Source organism: Aplysia californica, unplaced genomic scaffold, assembly GCF_000002075.1.
Source record: "Aplysia californica isolate F4 #8 unplaced genomic scaffold, AplCal3.0 scaffold00056, whole genome shotgun sequence".
Taxonomy (NCBI): domain Eukaryota; kingdom Metazoa; phylum Mollusca; class Gastropoda; order Aplysiida; family Aplysiidae; genus Aplysia; species Aplysia californica.
The window spans coordinates 250,058-270,109 of NW_004797326.1; the positions used below are offsets into that span (position 1 = coordinate 250,058).

Genomic DNA, 20,052 nt, shown 5'->3' on the forward strand with positions numbered 1-20,052 from the left:
CTGATAATATCATTATGACTTGGAATTATTCTCATTGGTTAATGCATTGGTCATTGTATAGGTTTATTATTATACCCCTTTCAGCACTGAAAGATCGTTCAAGTGGCGGGACCTTCGAATTTAACATCCATCACCAATAGGACGGGGCCAAAAGGGTGGGAAGCCTTAAAAAAACTCCCCAAACCAACGTCAGTTCAGAACGACCTGCTGGGGATTTGAACCAGGTTCATCCGCTTCAAAGCCCAACATGAGAATTATTCTAGAGTTTACAAAAATGATATAGGGTTAATCAGTAGCCTACTTAAAACATCAATTTAAAGTGTCCAGTTAGCAACCATTTATATTAAAGTGTCCAGTTTGAAACCATTTAGGTAACAATATAAACTTCAATGAAAAGAAAAAAAAATAAAGCAAATCTTTCCAAAAGGAGAGTTGAAGTTGTGTTAAAATCTTTTTAAAAGTCCATCCTGATGGAAACCATGTTGAGAAACGGAGAGAGAGCTTGACTAAGCAGGAGTGCCACTTATAAAAACGGTTAACTGAGCTATCGCTCTAAATCGCGAACTGCATTCAACAGGGGCCTTGATAAACAGCAAATTTGATTTCTTCCACATTGGCAGTCCACCCAGTCATTCGTTATGAATGGGAAACCCCTCAAAATACTCAAAAAGTTTGTTTCATTTTCACTCCCTAACCCATCCAAGTTGGTAGAGTAACATATCTAAAGGATTTAGTACCACAAACATATCTAAAGGATTAGGACCACAGTACGTCTTCACTTTCAAAGACTACCATGAATGAGACACTTTCATCTATGCATAATTCTTTTTTTTTGTGGCCATTATAACAGTTTTTATTCTACCTTCATTATCAACTTTCAACTGCTTACAATATTATCAAGATAAAAGCTTCTTGAAAGACAGTGTCTGTGGCATTGCTGAACAACCAAAATTAGAGTAAGAAAGGCTATATTCTGCAAGTAAACAGGTCGGGGCAACAGCAACACTTTAAAAAAGGAGACAGACAGCAATCAACTTGGAGGGCTAAACAACCAGCCTCCCTGTCAATCGACTAAGTAAGATGTATTCAAAGCTGGCAAAACTCTAACTATTTGACTGCATGACTTTAGAGGCATAAATAGAATTTAAAATCTTCCAGAATGTTTATCTTGATCTGTGAGATAGATTTACAAAAATGCGAATTGTAATATCATATTAACTTTTACGCTAAGACTGTTCCATTATCTCAAAAGTAGATCTACATAACTTTTAAAAAAAATATCTTTGATCAAAAGCAGGAATAAATACAACAATAAGAAACCCAAATAAATAAACAGATTAACACAAATTCTATTTTTAAAATGTACAGCCAAACTTGGATATAACAGGACAGACGGGACCGGCAGTTTTTCCCTGTTATAAGCGAGTCCTGTTATAACCGTTATCAAGGGAAACTACCAGTACCATTGCACCTTAAGCTTGCTATATACATTTGATCATCGTAGATCCTTTTCCAGTAGGCTGTTTTGCTGATACTGAGACGGAATCCAACTGTGACCCTAACACTATGGGGGTGGGGGCATGTGTTTGAAAGTTTGTGTTTAGGCAAGCGATCATACAAACATGTGACATGTCTTGGTTGAGACAAATTGTAATAATTTGAGGGATTCAAAGCAAGTTTATGCACTGCAAGATCACTGTTATATCCGAGTCTGCGCAAATAGAACCCTGTTATAGCCAGGTTCATAATGTTACTTACACTTACAGAGAAAAAAAAACTGGGGATTTGATTTAACACTGTTATATCAAAGTTCCTGTAATAACAGAGGCTTCTGTTATATATGGACTGGACTCTACCAAAGACAAACAAAAGACTTCTTTACATTGTTTTATGAGTAATGAATAGAGGTAATAACATTTTCTTTTTGAAAAGATGTAAACTTCGTTAATGAGGAACAAATCAAAAGCAAACAAACAAAAGTAGACAATGAATCATACACAGCAGAAAGAAGGACCTACACTGACATGAGCATCAGCACCAACTGGCTGTGACCTCTTTGTGTGAAACCGGAATTTCCTTCTGAGAATGAAGAAAAAAAAGGTAGTAAAACTGTAGATTACACAAAAGACTTCGGTTAATGCATAGAAAAATCATACAATATACAGAAAAAAGCAAAAAAATATCAGAATGGGTTCTTGTACAATGTACAAAAGTGATGCAACAAAATTTACCAATTTTTTCCTTCAAAACTTTAATGTGTGACAGATCCTTATTTTACACTTTCATTCAAAATAACTATAAGGAGTATTTAAAAGAACATTAAGTAGAGGTTTGAGTTTGAATAGACAGAAACACAACATAATCACAGATATAATATAGTGCAAGAAAAAAGCAAGACCAGCCTACAAATGGCACTCTCCAACCATCAATGAAGAGCAAGTAAACGTACCCCTAATATTGGCTCCTTATTACTCATTTTTATCTTCTTTTAGTAGCAAAGTATAACATACTCACTTCTTTTTTTTACCCCCTGTTTGTCCAGATCCATCTCCTCCATCCTCCATCCCCACTCCGCCTTGTCCAGTCCCAACAGCCTCCTCCTCTCCACTCCCATCTCCACTGGCATCGCTGTGACGATGATGATCAGGATGACCACTAGACAACATAAGGACATTTGCACCCCGTAGTGCTTGCTCATCAAGATCACCATCGTCAACGTCAATCGCATCGTCATCCATCTCCATCGTTGTGTCCAAATCTAGTTCAAAGGAGCCCAGTTCTGACGAACGTTTCTGGACTCTGAGAATGATTTTTTAAAACCCCAACAACTTAATAATAAATTTACAAAGAGGAACTCACACACAATAATCTAACTGGAACCAGACTTTTGTACCTAATATAAAAGTTTATCCTTCTTAAATCAGGAAAATTTATCTTTGTTTGTGAAATTTGGGCTGAGACCATACACATAATCTTTATGAGATACTGTTATCTTATCTGATATGCTGGAATCCACAAAAGAAAAGGAAAGAGGCTGACCAAAGAACTCATCGACGGCTGAGCATAAGAAGCGACGACATCTACTTTCACAGTTTCGAGAAAAGCAAGTTTGAAAAGTTGATTATTTTGAAATCTCTATAACACAGTCCAAAAGGAACGTTTACATCTCAATAATGAACTATTGAGAATTATGAGCAGCTATGGATATGTGCCGCCTGCTATGATTCTAGCTCTGGATCCAAGTAAATCCAAGTAATGAACTAAGCTACGGCTTAGAAGATATTTACAGAGGTAGAAAAGCGGCTTAAAATCTAACTGCGCGTATCAATTACTCCATTTTGATCAAAAGTGAATCCTCACTTCTTACCCTCAGCCATCAACATGGTGCCAAGAGGTGGAAGGGGGTACAAGGAAGCTTAAGGCATAATTTGAAGCAACTGGAGCAACTGGCCAAGGATTGAGATGCAAAGGAAGGCTCTTGTTGGCGGCCCATGTCCCAGTCAGAAACACAGGCAATGATGATGATGAAGAGGATGATGATGATGATGATGATGATGATGATGATGATGATGATGATGATGATGATGATGAGGATGAGGATGAATATGATGATGAGGATGAGGATGAATATGATGATGATGAACGCTCAGCTTAAATCCAAGAAATAAACACAAAAAAATAAGACTGGGATCCAAATGTATCACACTTGTATTTTGAGAGGTCAAAATAAAGGCCTATCTTTAAAAGGACAAAAAAAACCCTCCATATTTAGAGCTTGACAGTTTAAGGAATAGCAAAGAATTGTCCTGTTTTGATGAAAAGATCTCATTTCCTTGTGAACAACGTTAAACTAGTGGAGAAAAATGTGAAGCTGGACACCATTTTCTTTCATTAGCTTTGATCCATTCTGGCTTTCCACATTATTAAGAAATATGCCATTCTGTACATTTGGTTTCCTCATTGTTCAACTTTATTAAAAGAGCTTTCCAAGTGGTATTTCAGAACTGTCATAAATCTTACATACTAATATCCAATTTTGAGATTGTAAAACACAAGCAACTTTACGGAAGGCGAACGCCACTGTATACTCGCAGAATGTGTGAGTTAAATAGAAAGAGATAGGCTACTTTTGAAGGTATTAATACGTATATTCTTTTTATCCTCTTCCGCATACTTATGAAACACAAAAACATAAGAAGACTTTTGTTTCTTTTGATATGATAAGATAATTAAGGCTAGGCAAGTTAGGCTTGAGCACCACAGTCTTTCACTGCAGTCATCATGAACAGATCTCACAGACCTCAATGAGCAAAATTTTGCTAAATTATCAGAGCATCTCGCAACTAAATGTCAAACCCACCTCGGAATGTCTAGGAAACCACATTGACAGCCTGAGACACATCTGGTCAAATTTCCACCACGACCAAATGACAAAACAACTCCAAAACAATTCAGAAAAGTTTAAATTCCTTATGAGTAGTTATTTAAGAAGAAAGACAAAAAGCACAAATATAAAAATACAAGTAAAAATGAACCCAAATCTGATTTAAAAAGGGATTTTTGAAACAAAGACTTGTTTCATTTCAGAGTGTGCAGATACTTTGTTTTGGACTAAAATAACATCCATAACCAAGTTGCTGTTCTTGCACTAAAAAAAAACCCCTCTCCTTAAAAAAAGTCCAACATCGAGTCCAGCTATTTCTGTGACATTAGTTAGCGAAACATTTCCATATACAGTGGATACCTGATATAACAGGAATGGTGGGACCTGAGAAAAAGTTATGTTATATCCAATCCTTGTTTAATCAGAAATGCAAGGGAAGTAAGCATTTATGGACTAATCCAACTGCATATATTCATGGCTAGTTTCCCTTGCCCCAAGTATCCAGGAACAGGGATTTTGGCCATTGTCATGCCTGCACATGACACATTACGCATGTGTGTAGCTCTAAGGACTTGAAGTAGAAGACCGGAGTCTGCTGCAAACTGCAGCCCTCTCTCACTTCACTGGATGCGTGTGCTCGCAGCAGTAGCGTGGCTTGCATGAACTTGCTCAATCACAGCGTTACCTTCTCTCTCTCTCTCTCTCTCCCTCTCCCTTTCTCTCTCCCTCTCTCTTACTTATTTAACACATTGTTAACGAGCCTTTATCCCTGCTATAACCGATTGGGCTCCGAAGATGCCATGTTACTGCCGATAATTTTTAATAGAGACCAAGAGTTGGAATAAACGGGGATATTAAAAATCCCTGTTATTACCAGTTCCCTGTTATTTCCAGGCCTATGGTTTCCACTGTATAGATAACACAATAACACATTTTTATTTGAGGACTTAACTCACCGTCCCCCTGGAAAGTACTTGGAGAGTACTGAACCCTGCTTACGAAGTTCCTTCCTTGCTGGTTTCGGCTCGACTCGCTCCGTAGGTCCCGCTTCTGCTTGCCCAGCCTAGGTACATAACAGAAAAAAGAACAAATATAAACCAATGTGCTTAGAATTTAAAAGACCTATAAAAAGTTCTTTCAATTTTCAAGCAAAAAAGACAAAAGTAATACAAACCAATGTTGACAATAAGCAACACGATTACACTCTTTTTAATGCAAGTTTTTCCTTTAACACTATTTCTTAAACAAGTTTAGCCTGTGATCATATGCAGTGAGAATGAAACACCTCATTCTAGCTGTAATGTTAGAACAAAAAGTATTCTTATAATGACAAATAACTTCACCAATAAATTTAAGAGACATGAAAACTATACAGCACTAACTGATATATATTTTATTTCATTGATGATAACAATATATTTTCCTTAAATGTTTGCATAGAGGCAGAAACAATAATGTGCGTGGTATTTGCATAGATCAAGTACAAATGGTTGATATAGACTCTCAATGTTTGCCAAATGAAATACAGTTTAAATTTGGTAAATTGTTCTATTAAGCAGGTTAACTTTTCAGAAGACATTCTCGCTGTCGCAGAGAGAAAGATATGGTTTAGAAATTTAAACATAAATGTTTTGACACTTCTGTGTGTCAAACCACCACCTCCTCCTCCCAAAGCACCAATGTTACTTGCCTATCCCTATTTTCATTCTTTACTTTACTTCAATCTGAACCCACCTCTACAGCTAGGTACTTTGTATAAAGGTAACACAATGCTCAATGCTTGAGATCCTAAAAACTTAATCTTTATTGATTCTTTTAGTCAAAGGACATGGTAAGGTTGTGAGGTCCCTGTTAACCCTATCCGTACGTTGCGTTTTACTATTGTATCCATACGGCGAGGGGAACTCTGGGCCACCACTTTTCAAAGAGGAAATTTACTCGCTAATCTGATCCGTACGCTTTGCATAGCAGTCTGTCAAAATGATTTTTTGAAAAATACTGATAGATTCAAAAAGATCTTCCCACTAGAAGTATTCTAAAATGTGAAGAATACAACCCCGGGGGTACAAAATGACCCCACGACGTACGGATAGGGTAAATAATGTAAGGTCATTTAAGTGGTGGGACCTCCAAATCTAATATCCATCTCTGACAGAACAAAGTCAAAATGGGTGACACGGCCCACAAACTCCCCAAACAAGCAAAGATCAAGCACACAGCATGGGGACACCCACGCCATTCACACTGTAGATCAGCACGACACCATCTGAGCTATTGGTGCTCCCAAATCTTCGAATAAGATGCGAATCTTGACAAAAATCAATAGATAAATGTAGTTGGACTGCAGTGTTTCAGTCAGCTAAAAAAGAAAGCAAAGAGATACAACCCCTTTTTAACTGCTATTTGCTATACATGATTCAATTACATCATTGTGCCTATTTGTTATTGCACATTAGAGCAAAATCAGAACCAGCCCTGCACCGTTTATTTTGAATCTATCAAATGAGCTTCAACAATGTTTGCTGTAGGTTCAGTGGGTTCAAGAAGGAAACTGATAATTTTTCTTAATCAATCTGCATTTATCATCCTTCGGTTAGAAAGTCATCACATACTATTGTCACTCTTTTAGCATCCAGTCATCAACAAGCTCACTGAATAAAAGAAAAGGACAAAACTAAAAGTTTAAAAAGTGAAAAATGAAACAATTTTAGGAAACCGTTTCCAGCAATACAGCAAAAAATGCCACCAGTCCAATAAAAACAAAACAAAAAATATTTAAAACAGAATAGACCCCACCATACATCAAGTACATAATCCAAACAAAACACCACAAAATTATGTAACAGCTAAACTCATAGGGTGGTACCGGGAAGTAGGTGGCAAACACAAAATGAAAGAAAGATGCTGAAGAACAGAAACATGTCCTCAGCTTCCAGAATGTGAGAGAAGATAGAGAAAAAGAAGAACAAAATCAATGAGAACTCCACCTCCCCAAAGGGTCTGTAACACTGGGAGTCAGACAAAGAAAAAAAAAAGGAGATTGTTTCGAAAGAATGAGATAAAGAGAGAAAAGGAGAAGAGGCAGGTGTGTGGCACAATAAGCCATAACAAACCACAGAAACACGCACACACTTGCACAGGGTATTTATCTTTGCCAAGATAACAACAAACAACAAACGTTGTTATTTGTTGTCATCAGTTGTTATTCATTGTTATCTTGAGAAAGATAAACACTGCTTGCACAGACAAGAAAAATATCTTTGAAAATAATACTATCACAAGTCTATCTGCTGAACAAATTTTAATGATGGAAGAATTTGACTAAAGTTTGCATCTCTAGAACATACTTAGATGGAAACAAAAGAGAGCCACAGTGTTCTACTGAAGTTGCACCTCTCCGCAACTGAATGGCAAAACATACTTTATGAAAATCCTGTCAAATCTAGCAAGAAAATAAGCATCTCTATTTTTGTTCTTGAAAGGCACAAAAAAGACAGAGGTGAATTGGTATTTTTGAATATTGGCCTTCCGTTATAAGTAAGGCAAAATGAGATGTTGCAACTTCAATTCTAAATCTAAAGAAAATCCTTTAAAGGTTAGTCCAGACCTTTTGGAAACCTTGTGGCCTTGAGACTTTTATCTAGGGATAAAGGATTTCGCCCTTCTCACTGATGAAAAACTGCTAGACAGCACCACAACTGAGCTTTTTGCAACATCAAGCCACAGGTGTCGTTTTGACAGAGTACATATTGTGTGTTACAAATATACCGAAAGAGGAAATTTGACTATATACAGATTAGTTCAAGAAATGAACTCAATTTGTTGATATGAAAGCCAAGTGCAAAAGCCACTTGAGCAAAACCAACACCAGAAAAGGTGCATGATACAGAATTTCTTTTGAAAACAATGAAGACCACAAAAATACCATTAAACAAACAGACCAAAAAATTACCTGCCATCTTTGTCTGATGTTCATAGACAATGACTCAAAATCAGACATGGGATTTAGGAGTCTAAATTTCATGGATAAGGCAGTTTAAATGGCGGTGTTAAAAAAGTATGAGTGAAACTTTCTTCTAGTATCAACATATCTAAGCATTTTGGTATGTGATATATATGATGCGCTGCATTTAAATGAGAAGACATTTTGTTTGTATAGGGAATGGCAGTTCATTAATTTAGCTACAATCATAGTAAAAATAAACAATGTTTCATTATACACAAGTGACACTCTTGTATTGAGTAACTGTGTTTTGAGAATCAACAAACAATTTGCATATATATACATATATGAACAGGAAGCTGTGTGAGCGTTTTGTACTGGGAAGTACAATTTGTAAATGGACGCTGTAAGTAGTTCCCATTAATAAGGCTAAAATTCTGAAAAGTATCTCATCTTATCATTTTATTATTACAAGTTTTCACTGTCTCTGCACGTATAAAGCATGACAGTCCAATGAAAGGAATAATAAAATTGGGCTTTTCTATTGTCCTTGCACCACAAAGGAAAACTGCTAAACATAGGGTCCCCAAACCAAACCACTGGAACTGCCATACATCCTAAGCGACTAATCAGGGACTCCAGGAGAAGCAAATTTGTTTCTGTTCCAGTTCAAACTCCAAGTCTTCACTTCAATTCTTTTATTCTTCTCTGGGAATTTTATGAACTTATTATCTGTCCCAAAACTGTTGCGCAAACTGCCAAACAGTTTTGAAAGAAAATTTGAAAATAACTTCCCCCCCCCTCCTCTAAAAAAAACTCTTTCGAAATACCTATAATAAAATGTTTAAGAATCTTGTAACTGAAAAGGACATCTAAGGCAGCGGATGCAGGAGACAAAAACCCTCACACACTCCTTCAATTAACCATTTGTCTTGTGGAGCTACAAAAAGAAGGGGGGAAAGAAGAGACAAGAAAAGAGATTGATAATATGTTTAAATGGTGGCATTTAAAGTGACAAAGATGCCAATAACCAGTTGACCTGCAGAGAATGCTCTGTGCACATTTGTAGCCTACCTCATGGACCTGAGCTGTATTTGACTTGCTTCCTAAACCAATGCCGGTATGAGAGTGTTTTCTTCTTTTTAGGCTTAAAGAGCACACTGAATGTGATTAGGTGCATGCACCTGTGAAGGTGGATGTGAATATGTGAATGAGTGTGTTTATGTGTGTGTGTGTGTGTGTGTGTGTGTGTGTGTGTGTGTGTGTGTGTGTGTGCATGTGTGTGTGTGCATGTGTCTGTGTGTGTGTGCAATGTGTGTGTATGTGTGGGTATGTGTGAGTGTGAGAGTATGTGTGTATGAGTGGGAATGTGTGTGAATGTGTGTTTGCAAAGGCATGATTGAGGCACTCTATTCTCACTGTTCTGACAAGCAACATTATTCCCTGGCAGTCTAAATGCTTAGTAAATCATCAACAAAATGGGCTTATTAATAACTAGTTGATAGCACCAGAGTTTCTTCTCAATGTTTGAAAGCAGCGCAGATCCTTTTGCCTAAAGAACTCTGCCTCTTATGATAGACTTATAGTCTAAATGTACGCAGACCAGATACCAATAGATAGGTACTGAATTTTTATTTTTTTTATCGTTTTAAATGTAGGTGATTTTACACCCTCATCGACACAATCTAAATTATTGAAATTTCTGAGTACTGATGACTTGAACAAACATAAAAAAACAACACTTTGTGGTTTATTCTTTGGTTATCTTTTCTTTTCAACCATAATTAAGCTCCATTGTATTTTGACAAGAATAGTTTTAGTTTTAGTAAAGAGGAGTACATCGAGTCAGCTAATGTCACCTCGTGGAGGGGAAGAACAAGATGAACAGACAAAATAATTAGAAGAAGAGTAAAGAAGTAGGAGCTATCGGTGCCCTCAAACCATCTACTTGTTTTCATTTAAGAACAAAAAAGATTACAAGTTGAAAAGAGGTGAGGAGGCGAGGAGAAGGGGTGGGGGAGAGTCAGTGGCCTTCTACAAATCGAAATCATTGATGAAGCATAGGCCTACTGCAGCACAGCCACCAAACATGAACCACAAGAGACACCGGTGATAACAATATCCGCTTCTTGATCGATAAACTTATGAATATCAAAATTAGGAAGCACGCTAGATATTAAGATTAGATCATAAAATTTAAACCAAAATGTGCCATTTCAAGTGTAGAAGGACAGACATTATACCCTAGTGAAAAAAATCGAGCATTTTCATAGTGTCTAGGAAAGTCAAGTCTTTTCTTTATTTAAACAGCAAAGAAGTATTTTCAGTTAATACAACAAATATCCTCATAATTTATCAACTTTTCAAAGATGTACAAAGAATGTTGCTTTTCTTTCTTTGCTTTTTGTAACAGTGCTGCCACTTCAAGTGAACTTTAATTTGAACAAAACATGAACTTTATTCTCAAACTAAAATACATTTAACCAAAAAGTCTGAGATACTGAAATACCAATTCAAATACTAAAAGTAGTCCATTTAACTGTGAGCTATGTACAGGTAGGCAGGAATAACATACTTTGCTTTTAAGTTTCTCCAGCTTTGTTATTGAGCTACTTTAAATTAAAAACTGAGTGAAAAGTTCATCATCCGGTGACACTTGTAGTTACTGTAAAGCTTGATGGTTATCATAATAGCCTCATCACCTTGAGTTCTTCTTCCAATGACAATGGTGTTCCATCCTATGTGAGCGTATATAATGAATGCAAACATACACGGTGCAGAGATAGGCCTATACTAAATTGTTACTACACTCTACATTAGTATTATACTAGTGCAACGATTTTGAGAGTACAGATGGATTGATATTGAATTGAAAAGTGTGTGGTGAAAAAGACAGAGACAGGAATATATCTGATTATTATATATATCAGAGTAAATGTAAAAAGTTTCTAGCACAATGCAAAGACTTTAAGATTATGAGTGTTATTTTGCAGTATACAACAAAAATTAAGTATATAACTCAAAGAAACAAAAAAATGAAAGTGATGTTACAAAGAAGTTAGGTAAATAGGAAAGGAAAACAGGAGACAAAACTGAAGTGAACCAAAATATCAAAGGAAAAGATCCTCTATAACAATCGATAGTTGTTGATATTTGCGTCAATATGATTACCTAAAGGATAGGATGAACTGAAATGTGTGAGGAAGACGGGTTAACCTTTCTCAAATCACATAAGAAGGGCAACTGAGATTTACAGCTAACAGCTTAGAAAAGACTGACTTTCAGTCATCATCTCTCGACTCGACTCCTGAAATTAACCATACCTAGAGGAGGTGCAACAAGTTTGAACTGTTTGAAAGTACAAAACTTGTAAGTATAACATCATCAGCAAGGAAGAATAACACCCTTTATAAATAGATTGAGTATCTTAGTGATCATGACGTAAGTGTTATGTGTGTTGGTGCCACTCTGTGTGACTGTGAGCGTGTGGGGGTGTCATTTGAACAGCACAACGTTGCAAAATGCCACTTCTAAAGGATACAGAAACAGTTCCGAGTTCCTCATCCCCCCCATCTCCACCCCCCTTGTCCTTTCAATGCACAAGGCACAACCACCTTATCATAGTTACTCAAAACAGCTTTACAGTTTCTGAACTAGATCTTGGTAGCCTTACGCTGTATGACAAGGAAGAGTATCCCTGGGTTTAAATTATTCCACCAGTGGTTAATCAAAATGTTCAAACTAACATTCAAACTATTTTGATGTGACGAAAATAATTTATTTTGTAACAAGAAGAATCTTTCACAAGTAATGATACATGAACAAGATTAGCTTATGGGTTCGGCTCGAATTATAAACAATCAATTGTACCCTCCCATCCCACTCCACTGAATCCCTTATTCCACCTTTTCCACATATGATTTCCAAATGACTAACAACAAGTCTCAACATACATTAAACTTAAAATATCATTTAACATTTTCCCTTTTTATCTCTAAAATTTCTTACACTCCAAACCAACCATAGTCCCACTCACAGAACAGCAAGACCAGTTTCTATTTGGCTGAAAGCAAACATATATACCCCAATTAATTTTCCCCTAATCCCATTGTAAACTTAAAATCCACTGAGAGCGAAGGGTAAAAGAATCAGGAACTGCACTGCATCCTAAGGAAATTGCATTTCTTATACCCGCCTGGCTTCAGTTGCCTCAGCCTCATCCTTGTCATCACGGAGTTTCTTGTTCACATCTCTGTGGAGCAACATCATATCCAACATTTGAATCTCTGACGGCCATTTGTAAAAAAAAACCACATTGGATATCTTGTCAGCATTTAAACCTAACCTTATGAGCACCAACAAAGTTAAGAAAAAAATCAAGATCTTGTAAAATTACTCAAGTGTTATTCATGGCAAAAGAGCACAATCTGGGCAAATAGAGCAATTAAAAAAAATATAACCAGTGGAAAGAAGGAGAAGGGGCAGACAGTATACGATGTCTTCAAACAATAATGCTTCTCAACAAAAAAGCATAATATTACATTATTTGAATCGAAGAGAAGTAAATGGTAACTGACACAACAGTCATTAAGACCTTTAGACTACCAAAAGCACAGAAACAGATAAAAAACAATTTAAATATGAAAAAATTTAGGGTGAGCCAGTGAATTAGTTTAGAACCTCGATAAGAGGACATATGAATCTCAGAGAATTGCTTTTCAGTCCCATAATATATAATTAGACAAGTATTCAACCATAGAACCATTTGCTTTTCAAACTAAAGCATTATAATGAGAATAGGAGACATATCTTATTATTATTGCCTTGTCTAGGGACTTATTTGGAAGCAGTGTCACTTTCACTTGGGAGAGATGACAAAAATGTAAAATGTAACAATAAATTTAAATAATTACACTAAGACTAACAACATTTTTGGATATTTTTATGAAATTACTTACTTCAGAAGATCCAACTGCTTCACTAAACTCTCTCTCTCAATAGCAATTCCTTCTGACAGCATCAGTGCAGCCCTGAAAGAAAAAAATGTATTTGTTTTAACTGTGTTCTTTTTAAGCAGACAGCGCTTTTAGGTATAAGACAGGTCAGATTCTAGTCTAAGTACTTGATTGCTCCCTCATCTCTTGGAGAATTATTTGGTGTGATGAAAGAATATGTTGATCACATTTTACCAGGATGAAGGCTAGAACAAAATTCGATGAAAGAAAAATTAAGAGGAGCTTTCCCATCCATCACCTGAGTGTCACCGGGAACAGGCTGAGATGAGAGGAAAAGCTTCCTAAGGATTGAGAAAAATTAAAACGCACATAGGATTTTTACTTCGGTTTTAAATGTATTGATCAAATCTGTCACCAGTTCTTCAACAGCAGCCAGTATAGGACACTTTAGTGAGAGAAAAAAAATGTTAAAAGCCTTAAAGATGGGAAACCTCAAACAAGTATGTATTCACAAATGTAATGTTTTGGGGAGGTTGCCATAATCATAATGATAAACAACTGACTACAAAGAAAAAAAACCTTCAAATATTAGATAGTCAAAAGATTCTCTGTAGATCAACATTTACCTAAATAAATGTTTTCCAAATGACGATTTTGCTCCCAAATATTAGATTATAAAATTTTATCAAGTCGTCAATCCCATTGCTTTTACTAATAAATCGAATGGATGATAAATATCAACTTGCAACCCATTTGTTAGGGTGTTTCTCTTTCTAAACTATGCCTTTAGTAATATCTTTGAAGTTGTGTTAACCTCAGCATGTCCTGAGTAATTCATACATGATTTAAACAGTTGTGAAAATTCTTAGAACAATATATCAATAAATATGTGACAATAAGACTTGGCACAAATTTGGCTGGCCATCAAGCAGTGACCAATAGCAAAAAATAGAATATCATGCTGCATTTCTAGCTGCTATTTTATCGTTGAGTGACAGCAACAATTAATCACAAGTAGCTGCTCTGTTCAGACCAAAAAAATATATGACAAAACAACACAAATACAAAAATTAATACGTTCGTATTGTTAATGATATACATGTCCATGTTGAACTTTGTTAGTGCCAGCTTGACTTCTACAAAAGCCCAATGCTCCAGTAAATGACAGAAATTGGGATCATGTCTGTTGAGCTCGCATGCAATTTACATCAATGAAAAGGTACAATGTATTCAGGAAAATTAAGACACCACCTGCTGCATGTACTTTTACCGTCAGGGATTCATATTTAATTAAATAACCACAAGACCAAAAAATACCCCGACTTATCTTTAGTTGTTTTTTACTTTGTTTGTTTGTTTATTTTTAAATCTGAATCAGCACTTTAAAAAATCCCCCAAATCAAATTTAAGCAATCAAATTAAGTTCACCAAATCTTTTCGGCCCATATAAAAAGAAATCCATCAGATTTTGCAATCTTTCTTCCTCTAAGTGAATCAGAACAGTTGCAGCTTGTGCTTTTTGCAGTCATGCACCCCGGTTGTGGGAGGTTCATACGCTTTTCACGTCTTTAATAACCATACAGTTCCAGTACTTTGAGTTGATGTAATAAATCCTTTTCAAAGAAAAACGCCAAATGACAAGATAATGTCTATGAGGTTATACAAAGGATCAGTGAACATATTCTGGGGCAGTGATAAGAAAATCATTAAGTCCACTGAGCACTTGTTCACTCCTGTGCCACAGTTTGACGTGGGGCACCCCCTTGAAATCCTGTTATTGTGCACTTGTGTGTGTGTGTGTGTGTGTGTGTGTGTGTGTGTGTGTGTGTGTGTGTGTGTGTGTGTGTGTGTGTGTGTGTGTGTGTGTGTGAGAGAGAGATAGAGAGAGAGTGCATGTGTGTGTGTGCATGTGTGTGTGTATGTGTGGGAATGCATGTGTATGTGTGTGTGTGTGTGTGTGTGTGTGTGTGTGTGTGTGTGTGTGTGTGTGTGTGTGTGTGTATGTGTGTGTGTGTGTATGTGTGTGTGTAAATGCATGTGGTTTTTTAACTTGTTTATGCCTGTACTGTGTGGTAAGAGAAAAAAATGAGAAGGAACAAGATAGAAAAGATCAAAGTCACTACTGGTACCTTAATGCAATATTCTGTTTATTTTTAATCTCAAAATGCCACATTTCCACACTCAAAAAGCAAGCATAATTTACACAATCTATGAGAGACGATTCTATGTGAGTGTATATAAAAATATTCACATTTATATCAGCCACAATATACTTCACAAAACACAGCCACATCATATAATCCAGTTTTTCATGCACACTCCTCTATCATTATCATACCCATCACCACATTACTAATTTATTATAATCTGCATACACCAGCAAAGAAGTAATACATGTATATCTTGAAGAGGCATGCAACAATTCACAATAGAATCAACCTATAAGCCATAAGGTCCACAGAATTTACCCTCACCTTACTAATAAGCTGATTATTCAAAGGCTCTTTTTGTAACCCACCAAACATCATATCAACTGCTAAAAAAAATTCCACTTTTCCAAGTGGCTCATGGCGGAGTCTTACAGTACTAAACAGTTGAAATGATTAACATTCTTATCGAGTTATATAAATGTTAAGCAAAAACTCAAACTCCCTTAAAAAAAAAGATTCTATAGTTCAGTTAAGTAAGAGTTTTATGGCATTTGCAACTGCATAAGATCATATTGTTAATGTTGTTTGTAGAGATAAAAGTTATTTTATAGTCTATAAAAACAAACAAATAATGAAAGAGAAAATGTCAAACAATGAAATTGAGAATCAAATCTGTAAGAAAATTTCCCAAGGATTGGCCACTGATGTCTACTGAATGGGAAGCTATGCATAGCACTGTCATATAGTTCAAGTTCTTACTTTCAGAATCTTTCTGAAATCAAATCTTTTTCTTTTACTTGAGACTGAAAAATTACCAAAATGTCAACTAACTACAAATTAACTCTGAAAGCCCCAAAAAACCAACCTCGGTTTGTTTTATATTTTGACTCATGGTCTGTGTGGTGGGATTGAAAATAATTTTCTTGCACTATCCTGAACTATAAGTAGCAGTAAAAGGGTCAGCAGCTGAAAGCAGCTGAAGGAAATAGTGAACATGGTAAAGGTGATCATGAATTTAATCCACTCACAGCCAATACTGAAGAAGGAAATTCTTTTACAACGGAAATGCCAGCATTTTTAGTCAGTAGCATACAAAAATAAGAAAGAAATAAAGAGTGTTATGTCAGAAGGAATTCAAACTTGTAAAACTTTTTAAAATCCTAAGATTTCTAAATGATGAGCTACTGCATTATAACTACAGGGTTACTTGTCACAGATGGCCATGTATGACATATCAGGAAGTAAGCACAGCACTATGGAATACACAACCTTTTATTGTGTGCACTGACGTAATCTGGTGAGGGCTGCTGCCTACAGACACTAGATTGGTCGTACCTTCGACCCCTGGTGGTGGAAATCTTCAACGGCTGAGGGTCCGGGTAAAAGGTCACAGCCAAATTTTTACCTCTGTGACCCCCATCTAGGATGTCATCAAGTGACCTTTGGGAAGTTTTAAATAGGATGGAATTCTGCTTCGTGCAATCATAATACGGAGTACCCATTGGAGGATCGGTTCTCTAATACAAATCGATCACCAACCGATTGCCTGACTCGTCACCTGAAAACAAACGCATTGTTTTTGGTGAAGAGTCAGGCAATCGGTTTGAGCCATAATAGTGGCTTATTTGCGCCCTCAATCTGGCTAGCAAGCCGAACCGAACCGAACTGGCCAATGGGCACTGGGTATAAGGCAGACTGTTGATTATATTACCGGCATCTATGGTGTAGCAGTTAGGGGCTTCATTGCTGCATGTCAGAAACCCAAGTTCAATTCCTGGGTATGCAGAAAATTTTTATCAAGTGTCTCAGCCCTTCTGCTGTAATGTATCACTCTCAGCCCAGGTGGACCCTGACAGGCAAGATCAGAAGCCCAACTCATAAAAGATCAGAATTGTGTCAATGGGGCCGTAAAATCACCTACATTTATAAAAAAAAGCACACAAATTTGATTATACTATTTAAGTCAAGAAAGCTTTCCCCCCACCAACCCCCCCCTTCTGCCCACCCAACGTTTTTGAACAAAACTAAAATTTAGCTAAATATTTCTTTTTCTGAGCCCAGATTTCAAAGTTCTAAAAACAAAACACTGGCAAAAATCACTGTTATTCTTTGATTTCTTATGAGCTGAATCAAGTTTCAAACCCATTCCAAGAGTTAAAACTCGCAATGTCATGCCAAGCTGCCCCATATAAAGTTCTTTCAAATTAGTAATATATGTGACTTTCTGGTGAAATCAGATGCTTGACAAAATAATGAAATAGAAGAAAAGGATATTTTTCTGCCCATTGGGGAATTTTTATTACACTTTTTTTTTGACGGGGGCACTCAGCACCTTTTATGTCCATTTAAAAACACACTTTCGAGTGGATATTACAGAGAAATGTTGATCACAGGTACAATAAATGTAAATTTAAAGTTTGAAAGGCCACTCAAGCTTTGAAGTCACCAACATTAGATAGATACTTTCTTACTAATTTTACCTCTGACATCAAGCACGGCGAGCGCCCATCTCCTTCAATTGCAAATATCTCACCTTCTATTCAATTTTGAGGGGAATTTTTATTTCATCAAAAGGAAGAAAAATTAATAACGTTTTGCAATGACCCATATAATATGTCCAAAACTTGACAAGCACCTGATTGCACCGTGTCATGACACATATTGATTGATTATAATTATTATGTAATGGTTACAGACGAATACTCAGAGTAACCTGTAAATGTTATAGAAAAAAAAATCCAATTCTATACTGGCATAATATAGGACCTAATGGTTTGGGTTGTTTTATATCTATTCTCACTAAAATGGGAAGAGAAAAAGTCAAATGAAAATATCTATCAGTGATACTTCTCATTTTACTCATAATATTAATCTATTGCTTCAAAAAGAACAAAATTATTCGTTCTGTTTCATCACTTGAATTGAGATAAATTTTTTTCTGCTTAGGATCACTGAGAATTGTAACATACAAATCAAAAAGACAACAATTAGTAACCAGACCACAACTAGTAGGTTAAATACTTCATGAAAATACTTTAGTTGTCAACTCTTTTGACAAGAACAACACACCTCTCAGTCTCTTCCTTTCTTTCTCTCCATGAACTCCATGAACATAAGCAATTAGAAAATACAACTTAAAAGTCATTAAATAAACAGCCAGAGATATACCTCAGCTTGATATTTACAGCTCTGCTTTTTCATGATTCAGAGCATAATATTTTCTCAATAAATTTTTCAGGCAGGGAAGGGAGGAAATCACGACAACTCAAGTGACCTACATGCAGTGCTTATGATGATTACAAGTAAGGGCTTGTTCCTCAGTATCATTTTGAGATGTTCTAAACTATTTTAAATTCTTTTATATGCCGACTAATAATAAATAACTCATTGTGTATTCAATATGAGGAAAGAGGATTAACTAAAGTTAGTTTGTGATGTGAAAAAAAGTGCCTAACTTTTCACAGTCCGAGCTATCTATCTGTCTAATCTTAATTATTCTCACCTGTTTCATCATTTCTATCCTTGTATTCATGAAGAAAATTACAAAAACTGTACCTTTTAAACGATATTCTTATTATCTTTCAGCACCTGTGAAAGTGTCCAAATCATGTATAAGAGTACAAAAAGTAGAATTCTCACCTTGCTCTCTCTCTCTTCTCATCCTTTTGCTGGACCTGCATTTGTTGTATGTATGTGCGCGACTCTTCTAAATCATCTTGTGACTGGCTCAGCATTTCCTCCAAGCGATCTTTCTCCTGTAAAATAACAAATAATTTGTGTGCTTACAGTGCTACTATGACTATGAATTCTAAAACATGGGAAGTAGCCAAAATTATGGCTATGACGACTTGTATCTGCATGTATTGTAACAGTTAGGCATTTTGCCAAAGCATAGACGTGAGTTTAATTCCTATGTGAGGAGCTTTCTTTAAATCAAGTATTCTCTGTCAGTCTGTTGGGACACTATCTCCCTGGCAGCATGGGTTGGTCCAGACAGTTAGTGTTAAAGAAGCCTGCCTGCCTCCTTAATGATCTAAATTGCATCAACATAGGCATTACTTACTTACTTATTTACTACCCGTTACACCATCTGGCGTTTAGGGCAGCAAAAAAGGATATCCAGCTCTGTCTGTTTTGGGCCATCTTGGTCAACTCTCCCACAAATGGTTCCAGGATTGGAGGCACTAAACTTATACAATTGCAATATGGCTGTGAAGAGGGTGATACCAACAAAGATCAAAGTAATTATGGAAAGCATAGTGTGGGGTCTTCTTAAACCAAAATTTATAGACATCCGGATTTCCTTTCGGTTTAGTCGAGATTTTGGTTTAGTGAGGTTGTTCAAATAATAGAAAAACAAATCTGGGGGAGAGTTTACAGCTGTTTTTGGACTATCTGTGTTCGGTTTAGGTGAACTTCACTTTGCAACTTTTTCTCTAGCACAATCCCACTCCACCCGAACCACAAAACATAATATTACAGTATGTAATTTTTACAAACTTCCTTCAGTTTTCACTTTACCAAATTATGTGCAAGCACGCACACACTTACACTTCCCATACTGTACACTTACTTCCCCCCTCCCCTGACCCTCTCCTCTTTCTCTCTCTCTCTCTCAAA

At 36.3% G+C, this 20,052-nt stretch overlaps 1 protein-coding gene across 1 annotated transcript in view; it reads right to left on the reverse strand.

The window, feature by feature from the left end:
• LOC101862782 (ras and EF-hand domain-containing protein) overlaps nucleotides 1–20,052 on the reverse strand; it is a gene marked incomplete in the record, with an annotated part of 74,651 nt that overhangs the window by 11,744 nt on the left and 42,855 nt on the right. The window contains 7 exon segments of the mRNA XM_035968385.1: nucleotides 2,019–2,079; nucleotides 2,515–2,750; nucleotides 2,753–2,799; nucleotides 5,341–5,447; nucleotides 12,523–12,579; nucleotides 13,286–13,357; nucleotides 19,072–19,187. Of these exon segments, the coding sequence (XP_035824278.1) occupies nucleotides 2,019–2,079; nucleotides 2,515–2,750; nucleotides 2,753–2,799; nucleotides 5,341–5,447; nucleotides 12,523–12,579; nucleotides 13,286–13,357; nucleotides 19,072–19,187 (696 nt within the window).